The 22,189-nt window shown below is 36.7% G+C and overlaps 2 protein-coding genes across 6 annotated transcripts; one reads left to right on the top strand and one right to left on the bottom strand.

The window, feature by feature from the left end:
• Positions 1–1,249: 1,249 nt before the first annotated feature.
• Positions 1,250–5,832, top strand: LOC121255862 (transcription factor bHLH153-like). Of its 5 annotated transcripts, none has more exons than XM_041156405.1 (6): positions 1,255–1,813; positions 3,603–3,746; positions 4,068–4,133; positions 4,411–4,476; positions 5,017–5,061; positions 5,322–5,832. In XM_041156405.1, the coding sequence occupies exons 1-6, from the start codon at positions 1,793–1,795 to the stop codon at positions 5,472–5,474; spliced, it is 495 nt and encodes a 164-aa protein (XP_041012339.1). In that variant the 5' UTR covers positions 1,255–1,792; the 3' UTR covers positions 5,475–5,832. The 5 variants fall into 5 exon arrangements, with proteins under 5 accessions (XP_041012353.1, XP_041012369.1, XP_041012339.1 ...); XM_041156428.1 differs by having other exon boundaries at positions 1,257–1,813; positions 3,634–3,746; XM_041156410.1 differs by having other exon boundaries at positions 1,258–1,817; positions 3,634–3,746.
• Positions 5,833–7,744: 1,912 nt separating this feature from the next.
• Positions 7,745–15,890, bottom strand: LOC121255892 (selenoprotein F-like). Its single transcript, XM_041156446.1, has 4 exons — positions 15,661–15,890; positions 9,501–9,559; positions 8,604–8,785; positions 7,745–7,951 (listed from the first exon to the last, which is right to left on the bottom strand). The coding sequence occupies exons 1-4, from the start codon at positions 15,824–15,826 to the stop codon at positions 7,879–7,881; spliced, it is 480 nt and encodes a 159-aa protein (XP_041012380.1). The 5' UTR covers positions 15,827–15,890; the 3' UTR covers positions 7,745–7,878.
• Between the last annotated feature and the right edge of the window lie 6,299 nt (positions 15,891–22,189).

Genomic DNA, 22,189 nt, shown 5'->3' with positions numbered 1-22,189 from the left:
ATTGCAGTTCAATGGTATAATCACTCAACTGCAACATATAAGATTAAGAGTTATTATATTTTTCAGTCAATGTATAGAGCATACCATCCAGATCACTTAAATGATAAGATTTGATTTGTAATATTTAAATAGAGAAATGCTACTATGCCTATAATTTATACCATTCACTTTGCTTTATTGATATAATGCCATGTGACTTATTAAAAAAAAATTAAAAATTAAAAACACAACATAAAATGGTTAGGAATCTATGATTTTAGTTTTTTATTTGTTGTATTTTTGGGTGCTATTTTATTTTGAATATATATTTTTAAAATTTTTTGGCAAAGTGACAAAGTGAGTAGTATAAATGAGATTCAAACTGTCTTTTGGCAATCCCTTACTTGACCATGCACACAATGTGCAAAATGTGGCCCCCGACCACTAATGTGTATGGCGAACTACCGTGAGCTCCATGCAGACAGTGCCGTTTGGACTGTCAGTGTCTTCTACCCATTCTGAAGTGGTCCTCGACTACCATGACAGACATAGAGAGAGCACGGGAAGAGGGTAGAGATGGTGGCACGGAAGGAGGGGAGAAAGAAAGAGAAAAAAAATAAAAAGAAACGTATGATACATTAATGTGTAGAATCTCATTATGAGATTTGTCTATAATGTTTTCTATATATATATTATTCACATCTTTCTCGAGAATGTTGTTGTCACTTCCTTAATGAATTTTTGTTTGAAACATTCCATTCCCTATCTTATATCTGTAATTTATTTTTACAGCATTTTGATTAAAAAAAAATGATGAGCTCTCTTTATTGAATTAAAGGAACAAGTACAGCATCCCAGATTTTCCATCTTCACATTGAATGACGAGAAAACTGGCAATATTTTCTCTCTCTCAAGCGTACATGAGAGATGAAGCTGCATTTATATGGCACATTCTGAACTTTGACTTTTTCTCCAAAAGCTAAAGTTAATTTTGGGAGCAACGATTAGAAAGAAAGCATCGCAACTCACAAGCCAAGCCACAACGATTGCTTTCACCCATTTTTTTTTTTTAAATTAATTTATTTTTTCTCCAGGCTCTTTGAACCATAGTTAGGACAATGACTTCATCTATGGTTAAATTAACTACTTCAATCTCTCTCTCTCTCTCTCTCTCTCTCTACACGGTTGTATATTAGCTGTCAAATAAATAATTCATATATCTATATAAATTTAATTTCAGAGCCTTTTATTAACTTAAAAAAAAACTTTATAAAACACTTTCAGATGCCCTTCACCTCCCCTCCCCTCCCCCTCTCCCCCAGCTTTCTTTACAGTTTACACATGCTCTCTCCCTCTCTCTCCGTTTCGGTCTTGCCCACTGTCCGACCATTGTCATCGTTCGGAATCGTTTTAGGACTATTTTCCTCTTTTTAGTATCATATGCCTGCAAATTTTCTAATGTTTTCAGAGCGAATTCTTGGAACTTTGGGAAAAAAGTATGTGGCTCATTCACTGAAAACCATGTACGCTGGTTGTGCTTAAAGTCCACGACTTTACAACTTGAAAACCCAACAAAACTCTAGCAGAAGTTTTAACTAATACACTGAGAGAAAGAGACGAAGACAAGAAAGAGTAGCTTTTTGTTTTTTTTTGGTTTTGAAAGTTGGGCGGGGATAGTTAGCCTAGGAACATCATCAATATAAGAAACATTTCTTTGGGTTTCAATCGAAGTGGTCCTTAGATTGGGTGATATCTGTGGTGGGTTTCGGAGGGTTTGGAGTAAAAAGTTGGAGACGATCGCGAGCTCCTTGCAATGCAGACTCTTAAGTACCCTGTAAGTACTCAAAGCTTTAAACCTTTCATTTATTTTCTCTAAGCTAATTTCATTTCTTTTGTTGTAATTAACTTGCTTCACATGATAAAAGTAAAACGCATGTTAAATATTCCTTTTGTTGAAAAATTTTATGTTCCTAATTATCTCTATTAATCTTGCCCTCTTAACCTTGCGATCAAAGTGCTTGCTTCTGCCACTCTCTCATCTCTCCCTCCCTCCCCCCCCCCCCCCCCCCCCCTCTCTCTCTCTCTCTCTCTCTCTCCTTCCTGCTTATTTTTATTTTGAAGTAAGTGATGGTAGGGATGGTGTTCATGACATTCTCTGGACATACTCTCGCTTTGTGGATTACTTGCTGTCTTTATTTTTTTGGTATTCGTTAACATATTATTCGGGCTATTAAATAAAGGTGGGGGAGGCTGATTTATGTGCAAAATTGAATACATTTACGGTTCCTTTATGCATTGTCTAATATTTAATCTGGTCCCACCATACCCAATTTCTTTAATCCAGTTTGTTCCCAATCCTATCCACAAAAGATTTGTTAATTATTTTCATCTGATCTTTTATCATTTAAGGAAACCCCAATTAATTGTTAGATTGGCTCATTGGTCATTGTTGTGGTGTAATTAATCAAACCATGGACCCCTCGCCAAGTTGAAAGAACTCAGTGATTCTGATTACCATGATGAATTAGCTTTAACAATTGTAAGCGTCCTTTGTTATTTATTTTTCTTACTATTATATATTATAAATTTTTATTGTATTATAAATTCTTATTATATTATTGTGAGTGTAGGTGATCTGTTCTTCATGAATTCATGGTCCCGTTGTCTGCTTGTGGAGCCTACTATTAATTAATTATGATTATATATATATATATGATTTTCTATTTGCTATAATAACATCAGATAGATGTATATTACGTGATGTTTTAAATTGAGGGTTAGCCTCTGACCAAAATAGTGCATGCCTTGTTTTTAAAGATATAAACTTTGTAATGTTATGATTTTTTTTGCATGGTTTCGTGTATGGTTCATAGAAAATTTGATTTTTTAAGGTATATTGAGAATGCCAATCTAGTATATAGTTGGCTAAAAATGGCTTATGTTCTTTCGGGGATGCTTCTTAAAGTAAAGTCAATTACATTGGATGGTCAACTTTAATTTGTGATTATTTTGGGCATTACCACACGTGGTGGGATTTTTGCAAGTTGTACTGGTGTGGATCATACCTGTTTACTAGGACTGATTGGACACTAGAGCGTGTGACATATGTTGAGGTGAAGATGGACCTTTCCTCCTAGCTTGAGGTCTCAAGCAAAATGTATTTGCTTCTTGGGACTTCCATTAAGGGTTTGCTTTCCCACAGATATTTAATTTAATTTTTCTGAGTTTGGTTTCTGTTTTTCATTTTATGGAGTACTGCCCCCAGATGAGTGGCAGTCTCACTTGCTTAACCATGACTGGCCCAAAATTTCAAAAATCCAGAACTTCCAAAACTATGAATACGTCCATTGTTGAGTTCTCATAATATTATATAAATGATTCTGGTCATATTACATGGTTACTCTGTGTTACTGGTGTCGCGTGCAAACAAGAAAAGATGTAATTTATAATTTTATTGGAATATGAGTTTATTCACGGTAGTTTGAATTAATTCTGTAGTCAGTGTTATAGAATTTGATTAAAGGCCTGGTAAAACATTTTGGTAAGCACATAGGTGTATATTTTCAAGCGGATTATGGACATGCAAGTTTTTTGCCCTTGTTGCCTTTTGTCTTATCTCACAGACTGATCATTATGTTATTTCAAACTCGGGAGAAGAAGGGATAGAGTTAGGAAAGATGACGGAACACAAAAGGAGCCCCTGTTCTGTTGAGACAAGTCTCACTTCTCTTACATCCAAACGGCATAAGGCTGATTTGTCGGCCAAGGTTTCTTCATCTCCTTTTCCATTTTTGTTTTCTATATTTCTTTTGTTCGAGTATGGTTTTCCAGCAGAATATATGCAGTTCCAAAAGTAAAGTGGCATATTTAGCAAATATAAAGGGAATGCTAAAAGGCCACGTCACGTTGACTAAATTATTCTTTAGGAAATCTGAAAGCATTTCTTGAAGGTGGTTGAGAATTCACCCCAGTGCAATTTTGAGTCCCTTTTGGAGCTGCTTCAATTCACCCTATTGCATACTATCTGTAATTTTTTGGTATGTTTATTTTTCTTATTTTACTATTTTATTTTCTCACTTTAACAATAGGAGAGGAAGGATAAACTTGGCGAGCGAATTGTGACTCTGCAACAGCTTGTTTCACCATATGGGAAGGTAATACAGAAAATTGACCTTGTAATTAAAGCATGGATCCTTTTAAAGAGCAGTTCTAGGACATTCATCTCCAACTGAGTTTGTGAAAAGAAAACATTAAAATTATAGTTATGTTGTTAAGACGAATGCTATTGAGGGATGCCCTAGTGAAAAAAGGAAGATGTTACTGGGGGACACATTGTTCTCTTTCTAGGTTATAGCTCATCCATTAAAGCTCTCCCTGATAGAGTTGTTGACCATTGATGTTGTTTTTGAAGCTTTTATGATTTCACTGCAGACAGATACAGCTTCTGTCCTTTTGGAGGCAATGGAATACATACAGTTCCTTCATGAACAAGTTAAGGTTTGTTCTTTTCCTGCTTTTTTTTTTCTGAACTATCATTAGTAGCCCATCTATAGCGTATACATGCTAGCACTTCCCTAGATTGTGACCATTTTGTTGTCTTGTTTTACAGTGATGGAAGTTCTATACTGTAGAAAATCTTGCTTGTCCAACTTTGAGATGTGCTGGACTTGTTTGGCCATGTCCAATAAAGCAAATAGAAAATTTATTATGGGTTGTGCCATCATGGATTATCTCCTAAGTAAAGATTAAAAATCATCACGATAACTTGCCCAAGTGTTGCTCCATCAAAAACTGTTTTGAGGGATGCAACCATCTTTATGGTGATAGAGTTTTGTCTGGACTCTTGGGCTACTGATCATATCTGTATCTGTATCTGTATCCATTAAAAACTGTTCTGAGGGGATCCAAATGACATGAGGCTGAAGTTTGATGTTTGAAGATTGGACTACTAGACATCTATCTTATTATTTGAAGATATGGCTGACAGATTTCAGTTTGGTCTCATTGCTTTTTGATTTTTATCGGTGGTGCTTTCAGGTGTTGAGTGCTCCATACCTCCAAAGTACCCCAAGTGTAATGCAGGTGAGCTTGAGCCATCCATTAGCAGAACATTTGTAGGATATACTTAACACTGAATAGTCAAATTTGGATTTTTCTCCGAAGCAGCTCTGATAAAGGGTGTTTTATGGTACTTGGAACAGTACTACATAATTAGTTAAAACAACGGTTCCAAAATAGGAAACCGAACAATTACTGAAAATGATAGTACTGGATTGCTTTAGGATTGTTGGTATGCAAATTTTCCCTATAATAAATAATTTGGTCGTTTTTTGTGTCTCCAGGAATTGGGACCATACAGTTTGAGAAGCAAAGGTTTATGTCTTGTTCCAGTCTCTTGCACAGCTGGAGTTGCTCGAAGCAATGGTGCAGATATCTGGGCCCCTATCAAGACTACTTCTCCCAAGTTTGAGAAGGCTTTTTCTCAATTCCATTGAGGCAATCCGTCGCACAGAAACCGCAAGGGTTTTGATGCGGCTAGAATGGTGGTGTAAAGGGTAACCAACTTTTACTGTGCAACAAATATATGTTGGGCAGAAGCAAGTTTATGACCGAAAACTTCAGCACGGTGCATCCATGGAAATCTGGAACGTGAATAGGCTATCTTTTGAACTGTGGGAAAGCAATTTCCTCAACATCCTGATTTTAAGCTGGTAATGGTAGAAGCTTCCTAGTATCGAATGAGTATCTCTGTACTGATTATGGCAAAATGTATATTTAGAAAACCTGAGTTGTATAAGGATGATGATAATTAATTCATGAATATATGGAGGGGGGAAATATCATTTTACATAACTTCTTTGCCTGTGTGATCAAAACAGTTCCCGTTGTGACGCCATTTATCAAATGGCCAATCTCCATCATCCTCTTCTCTTTCTTTTATTTTTTGATAAAAACATAAGAGGATATATCTTGTTACTATGCCTTCGCTTTTGACAGTTAAGGAATCAAGTTAAATGAATAGCATCCACATAGTTTAAAATGTACAGAGTGCGCTAGGTTTGGATACAAAAAAATATTTCATATTGTCTTATCTTATTTCATTATTACAACTTTCTTAAAATTTCACACAAAATATAATAAACAATTCAAAATTTTCAAATACTAAAACAATAATAATATTAAAAAATAATATTGTAACAATATTTTATTTAACTTTTAATTTCATTTAAAACAATCTTATCTCACTATCCAAACTAGGCCTGTGCATATGACCCGTCAACCCGTGTAACCTGCGATCCGACCCGACCCGACCCGATCCGGCAATTGATGGTTTACTAATAATCGGTTCACCGATCTAATAAAAGCAACAGGGTTTAGTTTTGGTGTAAACCGATCGATAAAAGCATCTTAAACCACTACTTAATTACTGCGAAGGGTCTATTGGGCATGAGGTCCACTTTTAGAAAATTAATTGAACAATTAAAGAAAGAATAACGATAATAATTGCGAGGGAGAGATGGAGATTGACAGATGTAGATACAAAGAATCGCCGAGAGGGACGTTGGCACAGAATCTATTATTCTTTGGCAAAGAAAAAATAAAACTAGGTAAAAAAATCTAGAAAAACCAGCTCATTTTTTAGAGCTGCAACCCAAAAGCCTTCAAGGGAGAAAAATATGGAGCAGACCTTCAAGCTCGATGGTGTCCCGAGGGGCCTGGGACCTTCGCTGTCTTTTTTTTTTCCTCATTTTCTCGAGTCCAGTGATTTTGTTTGTTTACTGGGTTTCTGATTTCATTTGTTATAGATCTGTTGTTGTTGAAGGATTTGTTGGGGGCTTTCTGTGTTGGAGGATTTGTTATAGATCTCGTTGTTGTTGGGGGATTTGTTGGGAGCTTTCTGGATTTTTATTTGTTGGGATATTTGTTGTCTTCGATACATTTTTTCTTATTTATAGATCTCGTGTTTGGTCGATGAGAGTTTTAAAAAATAACACAACTTATTAGCTAAATGATCTAAAAATGTATAAGCTTACTCTATCATGCAACTTGCTTTTCTTGGTTAGATTGGAAAGTTTGATCCATAGAAAATGGTTACAAACAAGGTCCTCTGCCGATGAAAAAGAAAGAGCAGTATTTTTTTTTTTAAAGACGAGGTCGAGACATACGGGTTTGACCCGATATTGTTTTGATGGGTCAGTTCAGATCAGGTTGGCGCCTTAAATAGTTATTTTCGGGTCAGGTCAGGTCCAAACCTGGTATTTTCTGCTCGGGTTGCAGGCCGAATCCAAACACCACCTAAATGGATATTATTTCTCTTTTTGTCTGCCTATAACTGGTTGCTAGACTAGTGCATTTTTGTCATCACCACAATAAAATTGGGAACAGGGATCCAATTTATCTGGCTGCTGATGCTTCATGCAGCTTTGTAGCTCACGCCATTTGCCCACAACAATATTCAATGATTGAACAGATAAACCGGAGGATGGAATTGTAGGTGTATCTATTAATTATAAACCTTTCATTCTGATGGAACCCAGCTACAGACGAATAAACCCATCCAGATCCAGCTACTTTGAGTGGTCAGGAAGTCCAAATTATGGATGGACTGCTAATTTTGAGAAGAGAAACTAAGCAGGATAGCACTAATGTCGGGTCTTGGACCCACGGAATCTTCCACCAAGTCCAAGCTATGGTTTAGAGAGGCAGCTGTCATCGATACAATTCATTTATGCAGCTCTCATCTTTTGTATATAAGGAAAGGAGCGCGAAAATATGATGTTTTCCATTCTCATTGTCTACTTTTTTTTATATTAAATTCTAAGAAAAGGAATCTGGACAACTGTAACAATCAGGACACGGGTAGAGACAAAAAAATAGAAAATAAAAAATAAAAACTACTCAGTCTGCTGAAGTGGGCTTAACCTTCTCTCGCAAGAATTGCAGTATATGTTCCCGTTTCCAGTTGTCGATCCTGTGACAAGGGAAAAAAGTGATCCAATAAGAGAAGTATGTAGAATAACTCAACCTAACATATACCCGTTATTCACTTGGAACAAACTAAAACTAGACAATTGTGTTTTCTGTGCCAAAATTGGACTAAAATGAGATCTCAACCTAAAATGCCACTGTATGGCGGCCAGATCAAATTCTAAGGTACATGTTTTGGTTGTTGTCTACCGATATCAGATCAAGGCAAGATCTGTTAGTTCCATCTTTGATTCGCCCAAATATGGCATGCGAACATGGCATGGACAACTCCCGACTCTCCAAACCCCTCAAAACACCCTACCACACCTACCCCTATTAACATGACAAAGTAGAGGATATGAAAAACTAGGAACTCTATAATGATAGAAATTTTGGAAAACAAATGTTTCTGACACTTGGACACGAGCCAGGCAGAAACCATCAGCTGGGTAACATAGAGCTCAGTCTTTGGTGCATGACATACTGGGGATAAAGGAAGGGGGGAGGGGGTTTTTGTATATATACCAATTAAACAAATTTCAGCATCATCACTCCCTTATCATCAATCAGGTCAAGCAAATCTCTCAACCAAAATTTCTATCCATCCAGTGGAGAGACCAGTGCTCAACAGTTGACACTAACAAAAGAAAGCTAACCTTATGTTTTCCTTGTGTTGGCCTGCCTCATCAAGCATGATCAGCTTTGGTGGAGAATTGAAAATATATTGAACTTTAACTGAAGGGAACTGATCCTTCTCTTCTTCAATGAAGCCCACAATTTCAGGATAGAAAACCAGTTTCCTCATGCATACCTCCAGTACAGCACCAGAATAGGTAATCTGCAGTTCCACAGAGTTAACTACATCACCTTTTTCCTTCCGTTGGAGTAAATGAATAAAAATAAAAAGTCAAGAAGATTTACGGCTCCAGATGGAAAATGATGCTGGTAAAGACATGGTGATTTGGAACATGATGCACATGAAGTCGAAAAAGATCTTAGAAAGAGGGTGAGTTAGACAAGTAACATGCACACTTATGTTGTAAAGAGACCTTTCAGATACACTCAATGGACCCAATACATATCCAAGCTTCCAATCAATTAATTTTTTTTAACACTTGGCTAAAATGTGCTAGAAGGTATAAGAAGGCCCAGAAAGGAAAAAAGGAAAAAAAAAATCCTATATTTTGATTGAGACAGCCATCCACAGTGCAGTTTTTTCTTGTTTTAGCATCTTGAACTTCAATTTACATTTTTATAATGAAAGGACATCGTTACTTAAAGATTGGACTGAAAATTTTAAAGCTACATTATGTATTCATAATTTAAGGGGAAAGAAAATAAAAAAGTGGAGTGAACGGATAAAAATCAAGTGTCGTCAGTCATGCCAGTTCCCTGACAGCTTAATCTGTTGTCTTATCCTCATCAATGTTTACCTAATCAATCTTGTCTTTTGACTGGTTTTGGGTTAGCAAAAATTGCTCAAGTGAATCTAAAAAAATATTAAATGAAACTATAACTTTTAGCTTCTAAAATTCTGGAAATATTATTCATACCTTGCTAATGGAATCATCAGAATCCTCAGTGCAACACTTTGAACAGTCTGATACCAAATCTACAGCCAAAATTGGATGTTAGCACATCTATAACAACAGTGGTAGATACAAGTCTTATTTATGGAGAACTCTGAGGGCATAACTAGAGTCCAAACAGAAGTCAAAGTGTCGAGGAACAACCTAATCAGTATATTTATAAATGTGGGTTGTCTCGCTCATATAAGCTGTTCACATCCCATCAACTATTCTCCAGACAAGTTATATGTTCAATGATAAACCCCCTGCACCTAGACTAATGAGTTGCTAGTTCTACTTGTAAAAGATTTTGTTACAATTTCTTTTGTCAGCCTTCTTGAGGAAGAAAACATGTCTTTAGACTTTTATCAAATTCAAAGATTTCACCAGAGATTTATATCTTATAAAACTGTCTAGAGAAATAATTTTCAGCTAAGCCAAAACTGAGGGTTGAGATTTTAGTATTACTTCTTTAAAGGAAAAGACTTCCTCTGGATCACAACATGATAATAATCTGAGAAGCTCCAACAGAAATATGAAGATGGCTCTAGAAGACTCTAGAAAGAATGCTGCACAATCAAAGGGTGAAATCCTACGCTAGGTGTCAGAAAAAATACTCTAGAAAATATTCCTCATAACAGATTCTGTTATTGCGTAATTGAGATATAAAATATTCCAACTGTGAAATATATTTCTGTGATGTAAAAAGGCTATATAAAAACATTGTGAACACACTGTACAGAGGAAGGCAAAGATGCTGTTTTACACTATGAATGAAACAAATCCCCTTTGAGGACTTTCTTCATACACTTGCTGTGCTGTGTTAATTTCCTACTTTATTATGGTACCACAGCTTCCAAAAGACTCACGTCTACCTCTCTACCAGTAAAACAGTATGGATCCCTCAGATACCTCAGAAAAATTTACCGAAATCTCACCACCACCATCCTCCAACACTGCTGCCATCATCAACTCTGCTACTCTTTTTGTCACCATCAAGCTTACCATTGAAAACTATTTGTTATGGAAAGGACAAATAGTTCCGTTTCTCAAAGGCCATCAATTATTTGGCCGTGTTGATGGGACTACTCCCATGCCCTCCCATATAATTGAAGGCAACCCCAATCCAGCATATACCAGATGGGTTCTACAAGACCAACCTATCATTTCAGCCATTAACTCCTCTCTGTCAGATCATGTTTTAGCCCACGTTCTGGAATGCACAATTTCTCACGAGGTAGACTACTCTTCATAATCTGTTTGCTGCTCAATCATCAGCTCACATAATGCAAACTCAATATCAGCTTGCAACCCTCAAAAAGGGATCTGAAACCATTACTGAATATTTTCATAAGGCAAAAACCTTGTCAGTTTCTCTTGGTGCAGCAGGACAGCCCCTTTCCCCTTCCGAATTCTCCATTTATCTCTTAGCTGGACTGGGTACTGATTATGACTCCCTTGTGACTTCCATCACAACACAACCAGATCCCTTATCCCCTCAACAAGTCTACAACTATCTCCTCAACCATGAATCATGGCTAGCCCACCAGATACAGTCCCTTCTTTCGGGCAGTCCTCTATCGGCCAATATCACCACCACCAAGCTTGCATCCCCAACATCAGGTCGAGGCAGAGGAGCTCGTGGATTCTGTCGTGGTCGTGGGACTGGTTGCAGTAGTTCCAATTTCTTCTCAAATAAACCCGATACTAGGCCCGTCTATCAGAAACTAGGCCACACGGCTTTGTCTTCCTATCACTGCTTCAATCAAAATTACCAAGCCCCAGATCCACCATCCTTGGCTGCTCACTTGACGGCTCAACCATCTTCTTCAACTCACTCTAATGCTTGGTTTCCTAATACAACCGCTACTAACTATTTCACTGCAGATTTTTCCAATCTCAACCTAGACTCAGCAACTTATCAAGGTCCCGACCAAGTTAGCATCGGCAATGGCTCTACACTTCCTATTCAGAACACTGGCTTGGATCAATTACACACCTCTTCTAGCAAATTTCTTCTTAGTCAACTTCTTCATGTTCCCTCTATTTCTCGAAATTTATTGTCCGTGTGTCAGCTTTGTATTGATAATTCTGTATACTTCGAATTTCACACTTATTTTCTTGTGAAGGATTTGCATACCTGGGAGGTGGTTCTTCAGGGCACCGTTCAAAATGGATTATATGTTCTTTCCACTGATGTTGCAGCCTTTCCCAAAATTGTCTCCACTGTGTCTAGTTGTTCTTTACCACAAGCTTGCATGGGTGAACGTACCTCTCCTCAAATTTGGCATTCATGACTTGGTCATCCATCTCCTCGGACTACATCTTTTACTCTTCGACACTTTCAAATTCCAGTGACTAACGGCACAACTTCATATCCTTGTTTGGCCTGCTCTCAAGCAAAATCGCATGCTCTACCTCACCCACCTTCTCCTTCACAATCTCACAAGCCTTTTGAACTTCTTTTTCTTGATGTTTGGGGGCCAACACATGTGCTGTCTATACTTGGTTGTCGTTATTATTTTTCTATTGTAGATGATTTCACTAAATACATTTGGCTCTTTCAATTTCAATCAAAATCCGATGTGTCCTCTATTTTCTTGGTCTTTTTGCGTTATGTTAGTAATTCTTTTTCTACCAACGTTATTTCGGTTCAATCAAATTGGGGTGGTGAATTTCGCCCTTTAATTCATTACTCAAATCCTTTGGAATCAATAATAGACTAACTTGTCCCTATTCTCATGCTAAAAAATGGAAATGTCGAACGGCATCATCGCCATATCATTGAATCTGGTCTCTCTCTTTTAGCCCATGCTTTTGTACCTTCCAAATATTGGTTTGTGGCTTTTCAAACCATTGTGTTTCTAATTAATTGAATGCCCACTCCCATCCTTAATAGCATTTCTCCTTTTCAAAAACTCTTTCATCATCCTCTTGATTATAAGTTTTTACGTACCTTTGGGTCTGCCTGTTGGCCCAATTTATGGCCCTTCAATCGACATAAAATGGACCTACAGTCTCAACTCTGTGTTTTTATGGATTACAGTCCTGATCATAAGAGCTATAATTGTCTACATATTCCCATGAGCTGAATCTGTCTCTCGAGATGTAAAATTTGATGAATTACATTTTTCATTTGCCTCTCAGCCCACCAACCAACCCAATTCATCCCCCTTGTCCATAGTCCCTTCTGCCCCTGGGCTTTTATTTTTTGCCCAGACCTCTATCTTCCTCTACGGGCCTTCCCTTATCAAGTCCACTCAATATTAAGCCCACACCAAACTCTCTCCCTCACTTATCAACCCTACCCGACACCTCTTCCCTACAAGAATTAGGCGCTTCTCCCTCTGCGCCATCTTCTTCCTCACTCCCTTGCCCTGACTTAGAATCTCGGCGTCCTACTTTTCATCCTATGGTCACCTGCTCTAAAGCAAACATGTTTTTTCCAATTCATCACTCTAATGGCATAGTCCCATGGCCTCCTCCTAAACCCTCTCTCTCTCTCTCTCTCTCTCTCTCTCTCTCTCTCCCCTCTTCTATCCCTGAAGAACCCACTTCCTATACAGAGGCTTCCAAGTACCCCAAGTGGCGCACTACCATGGATATCGAGTTTCTAGCTCTCCTGCACAACCGAACCTGGGATTTGGTACTCTTCTCCTCTAATCTTAATATTTTGGGTTCTAAAAGGGTTCTCAAAACCAAATGACTTGCTGATGGCATCCTTGAACGCTTCAAAGCATGTCTGGTGGCCAAGGGATTTCATCAGCAAGCCGAAATAGACTATACTGAAACATTTAGCCCTGTTGTAAAGCCAGTCACAATCCGCCTTCTCATTTCTCTTGCTATTGCTTCCAATTGGCCGTTACAATGGCTGGACATACAAAATGCTTTTCTACACGATGGTCTGGAGGAAGAAATATACATGCAGCAAACCCTTGGATTTGTCAATCCAAACTTCCCCACTCATGTCTGTAAGTTGAAAAAGTCTATTTATGGACTTAAACAAGCCCCTAGGGCTTGGTTCTCTAAATTGAGTGATAGATTGCTCTCTTGGGTTTCAAGGTTCCCGATTAGATTCCTCATTATTTATTCTTAATTCTCATTCTCATGCAATTTATATTTTAATTTACGTAGATGATATTATTGTTACTGGATCTAATACTTTTCTTCAGATTTCATTGATGCTCTTCGGTCTTATTCCCTGTTAAAGATCTAGGCCCGTTGCATTTTTTCTTAGGTATTGAGGTTTGTCGTAATTCGTTTGGTTTATTCATATCTCAATCCAAGTATATTTGTGATCTATTACATCGGACCAATATGCATAATTCCAAACCTGTGTCTACTCCCATGTACTCCATCAAACTCATTGCCTTGGATGGTCCCTCGTTTGATGACCCTTAATTAGATCGCAATGTGGTGGGTAGCCTGCAATATCTGGCCTTTACTCGGCCATATATATCTTTTTCAGTTAACAAAGTGTGTCAGTTTATGCATTGTCCTCGTTTTCCTCATTTGCAAGTCGTCAAACAAATTCTTCGTTACTTACGTCTTACTCAATAGTTTGGTCTTCATTCCTCTTCATCTTCTTTCTCCACTCTTTCTGCTTACTCCGATGCTGATTGGGCTGGTTGCCCTGATGACCGCAAGTCTACAAGTGGTTTTTGTATCTACTTTGGATCACACCTCATCTCTCGGGGTTCTAAAAAGCAACCCACTATTGCTCAATCCTCTACTGAGTCTGAGTATAAGGCTGTAGCTAATACAACATGTGAAATTCTGTGGTTACAATCACTGTAGAAAGAACTTGGCATTTTTCTTCCTGAGGCACCTACTCTATGGTGTGACAATTTGGGTTCAACTTATTTATCTATAAATCCTATCATGCATTCTCGCACTAAACACATTGACCTTGATTACCATTTTATCCGTGATCGAGTGGCAGCCAAAGCTCTAAAGGTTCTTTTGTGTCTAGCAAAGATCAACTTACTGACATTCTTACTAAATCACTCTCCATAGCTCGATTCACTCTCTTACGCTTAAGCCTCACCATCTGCTCAGTGCCGCTTGACTCGCAGGGGGCTGTTAAGGAAAAGAATTCCTCTGGATCAGAACATGATAATAATCTGAGAAGCTCCAACAGAAATATGGAGATGGCTCTAGAAGACTATAGAAAGAATGTTGCACAATCAAATGGTGAAATCCTACGCTAGGTGTTAGAAGGAATATTCTAGAAAATATTCCTCATAATAGATTCTGTTATTGTGTGATTGATATATAAAATATTCCAACTGTGGAATATATTTATGTGATGTAAAAAGGCTCTATAAATACATTGTGAACACACAGTACAGAGGAAGGCAGAGACGCTGTTTTACACTATGAATGAAACAATTCTCCTATGAGGATTTTCTTCATACACTTGCTCTGCAATGTTAATTTCCTACCTTATTAACTTCTATAAGACTAATAGGTATCCATTACTTCAGAAGTCTTCCACGTATTCAACTTAAATCCAAAAAACCAACAGCAGAACACATTATTATCACCCAAAATCACACTATAATCGCTGGGAAACAAAACACGCAAGCACCTAATATATAAATCTATAAAGGTCAAGATAATCGCAAAACCAATGATCAACAGGTATCCCAAAAGACCAAAATCATAGAAATGATAAACAATGCTGGCTAGCAATCAGTACAACAATAAAAATCCATTAAGAACCTAAAATTCCAAGCCAAAATCAAGCATAACACTTCAACCTATAAACTTGAAAACCAAGAAACTTACATGAATGATAATCAAGAGAAAGACTACTAAAACTCCATAAAACCTCATAATTAATAGTCAACGAATACCCTTAATATGAACCAAAGGAAATGATAAGTTCATAAACAAAACTAACATTCCCCAACCCAAGGAAAAAAAAAAAAAAAACAAATTACAAATCCAAGGCAAGAAAAAAACAATGCCACAACACAATATTGAAAGCCCAGTGAACTACACAAATCCAGATCGACAGAAAAAGTATAACCACTCGTAAAAATAAAAACATATATGATTTTTCGAGAAAGCTACCAATTAATAGAAGACATAGTGACATACCCACCAATACTCTTAAATAATGGGTTTTTAAATGGTTTACCTTGGTCCTTGACATACTCCGCCAAAGTGTTGCAATCAGAGCATAAAGCAAGCCCCGAAAAACCCAGATCCTCGCACTCCCTTGAGCTCAGTTGATCTTTTGCAACACCCAGAGGTACTAGAGAAAATAGCAGAACCAAAGAACAGATATAGATCAACAACCCCATCTCTCTCTATAAAAAAACTCACCCACTCGCAGTTTCAAGGACCCGGTGAATGAATAAGAGGTATAAAAACAAATTGTCGTGAAAAGCATTCGAGTCAGATAACATGCGCCGCCGTTTCCAAAGGGCTGGGGACTCTGGAATATAACAGAATACGGCGTCGGTTATGCTTGTTCTATCTACGGGGTCGTTTAAATTTGAACAAATAATTATATGTTTTCTCCAATTATATTTTCTATCATTTAATTAGATTCGTTGCATTGAGAAAAATGGCATTGTTTTCCATTTGATGAAGCACTATCATTAAATAAATATTTATTCTATTTTCAAGTTGATATATAAAATACATCATCCACACTAAATGATAATATTTGATTTGTAATATTTAAATTTTAAAATTTATACTAAGAACCTAATGACTTGATGATATACGGCCAGGTTCTGCAAATAGAAAATCTGAATTCGAAACCCCTCCACTCTTATTGTATAAAAAAATTTTAAAATTTACCTACTAAAATAAATTGGGCAATGTTACACCCATTGATAATTCTCACTGAAAGGGTAATTTTTATTTTATTTTTCTTCAGACATTTTTTAAACCCTTTAAATATTTAAAAAAAAATCATAGTCATTAAAAAAAACTTTCTTAATTATTAAGTAAAATAAAAAATTATTTTGAGTAGTCACTCTCATTGAGAGTGACATTTTCCAATTAAATTATACCATATAAACATTTTATTACATCCATTATCCACACCGTCTTATAAATAAAATTTTTCTTAAATAATGTAATTTGTCTAAAAGTTTTCATCATTCCAATGGCAACAGACAGAAATCTTCATGACCTAATTAAGTTAGATGAGAGAAAATTAAACAATTGTGGAGTGTAAAATTTAAAATCATCAAAATTAATATATGATAAGTGTTAGATCTACAATTTAAAGGGTTTTCAAAAACCTATTTTTTAGAATCAATATCAATATATTTATTAATGAACCACCAACAAAGAAGGGATAGAATACAAGATGGACAATCCTCCATCTCAATAGAATTGTGCTCTAACTCTAAAGAATTCTTGGCTAAACAATGAGCCACAATATTAGCTTCTCTCCTAACATGCCTAACAACCTATTTATTAAACCTGGTATGATCAAAACAGAAAAAATCACGTTGCATTCTTTTTGTAGCCAGTACATTACCTTCACCATCTCTTACTATATTGCCAATAACAACTTTACCAAGTGATTTATTAAGTGCTGCATCCCAGTTAATTTTGAATAAGTCACCAATAGGAGGCTCCCATCTATTCATCAAATTTTCTACACCCGTTGCTGGCTCGACAAAATCTGTTTGAGCTTCCTTAAAATCAATAAAATCAATACTGTTTTGACTGCTGCATCACCAAATTTGATGGGAAAAGTTGCTGTTGAAAATAAAGTCATTCCTTCTCTGCCAAAGTCTCATTGCTATTCAAGACTATTTCTTCCATATGTTCTTCACCAACTAAATTATGCATGGCTACATATAGATCCTTAAAACATTCTGCTGTCAAACTGCTTTTCTGAATTTTCTTTGATCATACACTCCATACATCCTTTGCTGTTGTGCACTCCCAAAGAACATGGATAGTACTTTCCTCTTCTTCTAAACATATTGGACAGTTTGGTGCATGACTTCACCATTTTCCTTCTAAAAGAGTTGTAGATTTGTAGGTAAGTCCTGTAGGTAAGGCCTCTAAACAAGCCCTCCATAGGAAAACTTTTGCATTATTAGGAATTTTTAATTTCAGATTCTGTACCATACTTCTTCCTTGCAACTTGAATTTGAAGACTGTCCTTTAGCTCGATCCAATATTTCTATTTGTAAATATTATGCACTTTTGATAGTAAATTGACCACTTGTTATACATCTCCATATTAGCTTATTTGGACAGTTTGATAGACTAATAGGTATCCTCTTTTTAATAGCAGCTTCATCATAAGAGAATATTTCTTCAATCAAATCTACATTCCAGTGTTCAATGTTTGAATTAATAATAGCAGCCGCAGATTCATCTTCATTCAAAATTCGAACAACACTTTGAATCTTGTATGTAGTTGGTTGAGAAATCCACTCATCTTTCCATATTTTAACACTTTGTCCATTGCCAATCCTCCGTAAAGACCCTATTTCCATGCTAGATGCCTAGCTACCATGATGCTTCTCCAATTATAAGATGGTCTTGAACTAATTTTAGCTTGGAAGAAAGAAGTTTTTGGAAAATATTTTGACTTGGAAATTTTTCGTTGGTAGTGAGTCAGGCATTTGAATAATCCTCCACCCTTGGCCAAAATTGCCAAGTTGAAACTCGTCCAAGTCTCCAAACCCTAACCCTTCAATTGTTTTTGCTTTTCCATCTGACTCCAAGAAATCCAATGAATTTTCCTTTCATTTTGCTATGTCCCAGCCAATAATTGTGTAACACCCGGACCCAACATGAAACTCATGTTTGAATTTTTCTTTTTTTGGAAGAAAATCCTAGCGAGTATTTTTTTTTTTTGGAAATAGGTTATAGGTCCAATAGTATTAATAATATATTTCGACCTACGAGAAGTATTACGAACAAACCAAAGAGATTTTTTTTGGAATGATCTAACCAGCCCAATTTTTTTTTATTTTTGAAATGGGCCCAGAAGCCCAAGCCCATGGGAACTTAGGATCCGACTCCATGCGATACACGTCTCCACGCTCATGCACTAATTCACGTCTCTCTCTTTTGTTTTCTCTAGGGTTTTTTTATCAGTTTTTGTTTCTATATTTATGCGCCTTAAACACGTCCTGCACACTTCTCTTCCTCCTAAACACAAGACCCCACGGCAGAACGACAACCTCTGCCCTCCTAAACCACGAAGTACGTACACTGCCATAAAGATAGTATACACGGCGTTGCGTTGCATGCTCCTCCCACTGTCCAACATCAGTGCCCGTCCTCACCACCGCGTGAAGCCCAGCAGCCAGTTTTCCTAGCATCAACCACAGGACCACTGTGGAACAACCACACACGGAGTCATCTTTGCACCCCCGTTTGCAGTCCAACACCCTCACGAAAGCCTACATGCGTGTGTCACCACTGCCTCTGTGTTACAACCCTCCACAACGCCATCCCTGCACCACCACCGTGAATGCCCACCTGCTCAACCAACCCACGACCCAGTGCACCACCACCCCCATCTCACGGAAACGCAGCAAGTTGCACCCCTGTTTTTGTAGCTCAAAACAGAGCAAGCTTGTTACGTTAGGTGACACCAACCACGGCATAGTGAACTCAGCAACGTCGTCAACCCTCCACACCGTCATCACCTTTGCATACAGGTGCCGTCGAGTACCTCTCGTCACCCACGTTGGTTATTCCACTCGGTAAGGCCACGACCTTTGGTTGCTTCTCCTCTCCGTCTCTCCCCGTTTATGTCACCATGTTTCTTTCATCTTTTCTCTCACTCATCTCTCTATCAATGCCCCACTGCCAGGACAACCACCTTCTTCGCTGCACCGCACACAGCTCCTCCCTTCTCAGTGAGTACCTCACGCCCCTATTCTTGCCAACTGTTGCACAGAAAACGCATGAAACGTTTTCTTTAGACTCTACGTAAACTTAGTTTTACATACTATTTAGATATGGAATTACAATATTGCCCTTATTATTGGATGGTTTCAATTTGGAATTTTGTTTATATTAAATCTGTTTTTACATGGTTTTTGTGGGAAGTATAAGAAATTGTACAGAAAATAAATAGGATTTTTAAATTGTACTATTGGTAGCAAATTATTTTTTTAGTAAGTGTGTAATTTTATTTTGAACATTTAAATTATGATTAATTATTTAATGAAATTTTTACTAGTACTTATCTTAAATGTTGATTGATATCAAGGAAATTTAGAGAATGATGATATTTTAAGGTTATGAGAATTTTTAGGTAATGAAGGATTAAAATAGATATAGTAGAAGCTTAGGCTTAAATGGTGTAAATTTGTGATTGATTGAAAATTTACGAAATTACATGATTATTTTATTGGTGACGATTTATAGTTGACTTGACATTGATTTGAGAAAAATTCTGAAAAGTTAAGAAGTCTAGATAAGCGGGGTTCCTATGCAAGACTTTGCATAAAATAAAAATGAACTGAGACTGATTTAGGAAAATGTGCATCATAAGTTTTGAAAAGAAACGTGAAAATAACCTCAGTTATTTATTCTTCATTACACATTGAACTCTGATGAAAGAGAAAGCATTTTTGTCATGACTGGTGTAGACATGAACTTATTTTTTACATTCTATTTCTGACCTATGCAAAAAGAGCGAATATGAAAATTTGTGCATAATTATGTAAATATGCTTTGGATTTGCTTTGATTACGAAGATGATATGATTTTGTTCAATACTCTGTTTGGATAAGATGTGATTTCTGAAAACCTTTGGCATGACTCTTTGATTTTGAATTTGATTATGTTTCCGCTCTATTCAGTTACGGCTCTGCCACGGGTTATAATAGTAGATACGGCCCAACCACGGGTAATAATAGTGGATACGGCCCAACCACAGGTTACAATAGTGGATATAGCCTAACTATGGGTAATAATAGTGGATACGACCCAACCACGAGTTATAATAGTGGAAACGGCCCTGCCACGGGTTATAGTAGTGGTCTTTGTTTAGAGTGCACATCTTGGTGACAAAGTGATTTATGTTCTGCTTGACTATCCGCAGATGCATAACCCTACCACGGGGGTTATACATGGCTTCTGTTCTGATATGATGTTTTGATGATGATGATGATAATTTATGCTATGCCAAATGATATTTTTGAATGAAATTATTTCTAAAACTTCACTTTGATATTTTGATAACATGTTCTGCTTCCGCTCTGAAAATGAAAATATTTTGTTCTGCATTCTAATCTTTGTAAATGTTCGTGTTTACACACTAGTATAAGTTCTCTACTTACTGAATTGTTGATAACTCACCTCTTATCTCCATATATTTTTCATATAATTTTGATGGTTCAGCTGGAGAACAAGAGTAGAAAATTTTAGCAAAGTGTGATGATCGTAGTGGAATAAGTGTTTGAGGGTACAAGTATTTATTTGAGAGTCGTAGTTAGGAAATTATTTTCGGTTATTTTGATTTGATGAATTAAGAATATTTTCGAGTCTTTAGAGAGTTTTAATTTATGTTATTGAGAATTTCTTTATTGTCTCTATGAAGGAACATAGATTTTTGGGTTGAGTAAATGAATTAATATTTTATGAAATTTTCTGGATTTTATAGTTGTGTTATTGAAGTTGATATTAAGTATTAAGAGCTAACTCTTTGGATCTTTGGGATTGGGGCGTTACAAATTGTTCGTAATTCGATTTATTTCCTTAAGTAGAACCTTGGGAAGCTTCAAAACACCCATGCTATAAGTAGGCAAAGCTTCAACCACTCTTTTGAACATAATTTCTTTACCTGCTTGTGATAAAAATGTCTTCCAATTGCTTAATATGGTTCTTATTCTCTCCATGGTACTTTTAAAAGATTGAGCTCTAGATCTACTAATGATAGTTGGCAGCCTCAAATACTTTTCATAGGATGAAGGATATCTAACTCCAGCAATACTCTGAATTATATCCTTTGACTCATTACTAGTATTGGTGCTGAAATGGATAGATGTTTTTGCTTTATTCTGTCTTTGTCCTGAAGCCTTTTCATAAGTGTCATGTATTGCAATCAATCGGCTCCACTCAATGAATTCTTCTTGTAAAAAAGCAAACTATCATCTGCAAAAAGTAAATAATTAATGCTAAGTTTGCCTCTAGCTATTGGATACCAGAGATTACACCAGATGCTTCAACATTGTCCAGTAAATTACTTAAGGCTTCAGAGCATAGAATAAAAAGGTAGGGTGATAGAGGATCACCCTGCCTTATACCTCTTGTTCTAAAAGAACTTTAAGGAGAACAATTAATATGCAAAGAGTATGATACTGATTTGATACAAATCATAACAAGATCAATTCATCTTCCATTGAATCCCATTTGAATCATCATAGCTTTTAACGAACCCCACTCCACCCTATCATATGCCTTACTCATATCAAGCTTCATTACCATAAAACCTAATTTTTTCCAAGCTCCTACTATTCATTGAGTGCATAGTTTCATAAGCAACCATTACATTATTCACAATGAATCTTCTAGGAGGAAATGCACTCTGTATCGGGGAAAATTATAGTAGGTAAAATTATCTTCAATCTGTTTGCCAACACTCTGAAGATGATTTTGTAAATTACATTACATAAACTGATTGGTCTGAAGTTTGAAACCTTGTTAGGATTTTTAATCTTTGT

This window comes from Juglans microcarpa x Juglans regia, chromosome 1D (assembly GCF_004785595.1).
Source record: "Juglans microcarpa x Juglans regia isolate MS1-56 chromosome 1D, Jm3101_v1.0, whole genome shotgun sequence".
Classification (NCBI taxonomy): domain Eukaryota; kingdom Viridiplantae; phylum Streptophyta; class Magnoliopsida; order Fagales; family Juglandaceae; genus Juglans; species Juglans microcarpa x Juglans regia.
Note: the sequence above shows the minus strand (reverse complement) of the source record. Positions and strands in the feature narration are given on the sequence as shown.

What these genes read in the sequence shown, in the direction of transcription:
- LOC121255892 (XM_041156446.1), bottom strand. Translation starts at nt 15,826, where the DNA reads ATGGGGTTGTTGATCTATATCTGTTCTTTGGTTCTGCTATTTTCTCTA. An exon ending in GGAGTATGTCAAGGACCAAG is followed by an intron (nt 9,560 to 15,660) that starts GTAAACCATTTA and finishes TTTTGGCTGTAG; the next exon opens with ATTTGGTATCAGACTGTTCA. An exon ending in CAACACAAGGAAAACATAAG is followed by an intron (nt 7,952 to 8,603) that starts GTTAGCTTTCTT and finishes CCCTTGTCACAG; the next exon opens with GATCGACAACTGGAAACGGG.
- LOC121255862 (XM_041156405.1), top strand. Translation starts at nt 1,793, where the DNA reads ATGCAGACTCTTAAGTACCCT. An exon ending in TGCAGACTCTTAAGTACCCT is followed by an intron (nt 1,814 to 3,602) that starts GTAAGTACTCAA and finishes CTTATCTCACAG; the next exon opens with ACTGATCATTATGTTATTTC. An exon ending in GTACCCCAAGTGTAATGCAG is followed by an intron (nt 5,062 to 5,321) that starts GTGAGCTTGAGC and finishes TTGTGTCTCCAG; the next exon opens with GAATTGGGACCATACAGTTT.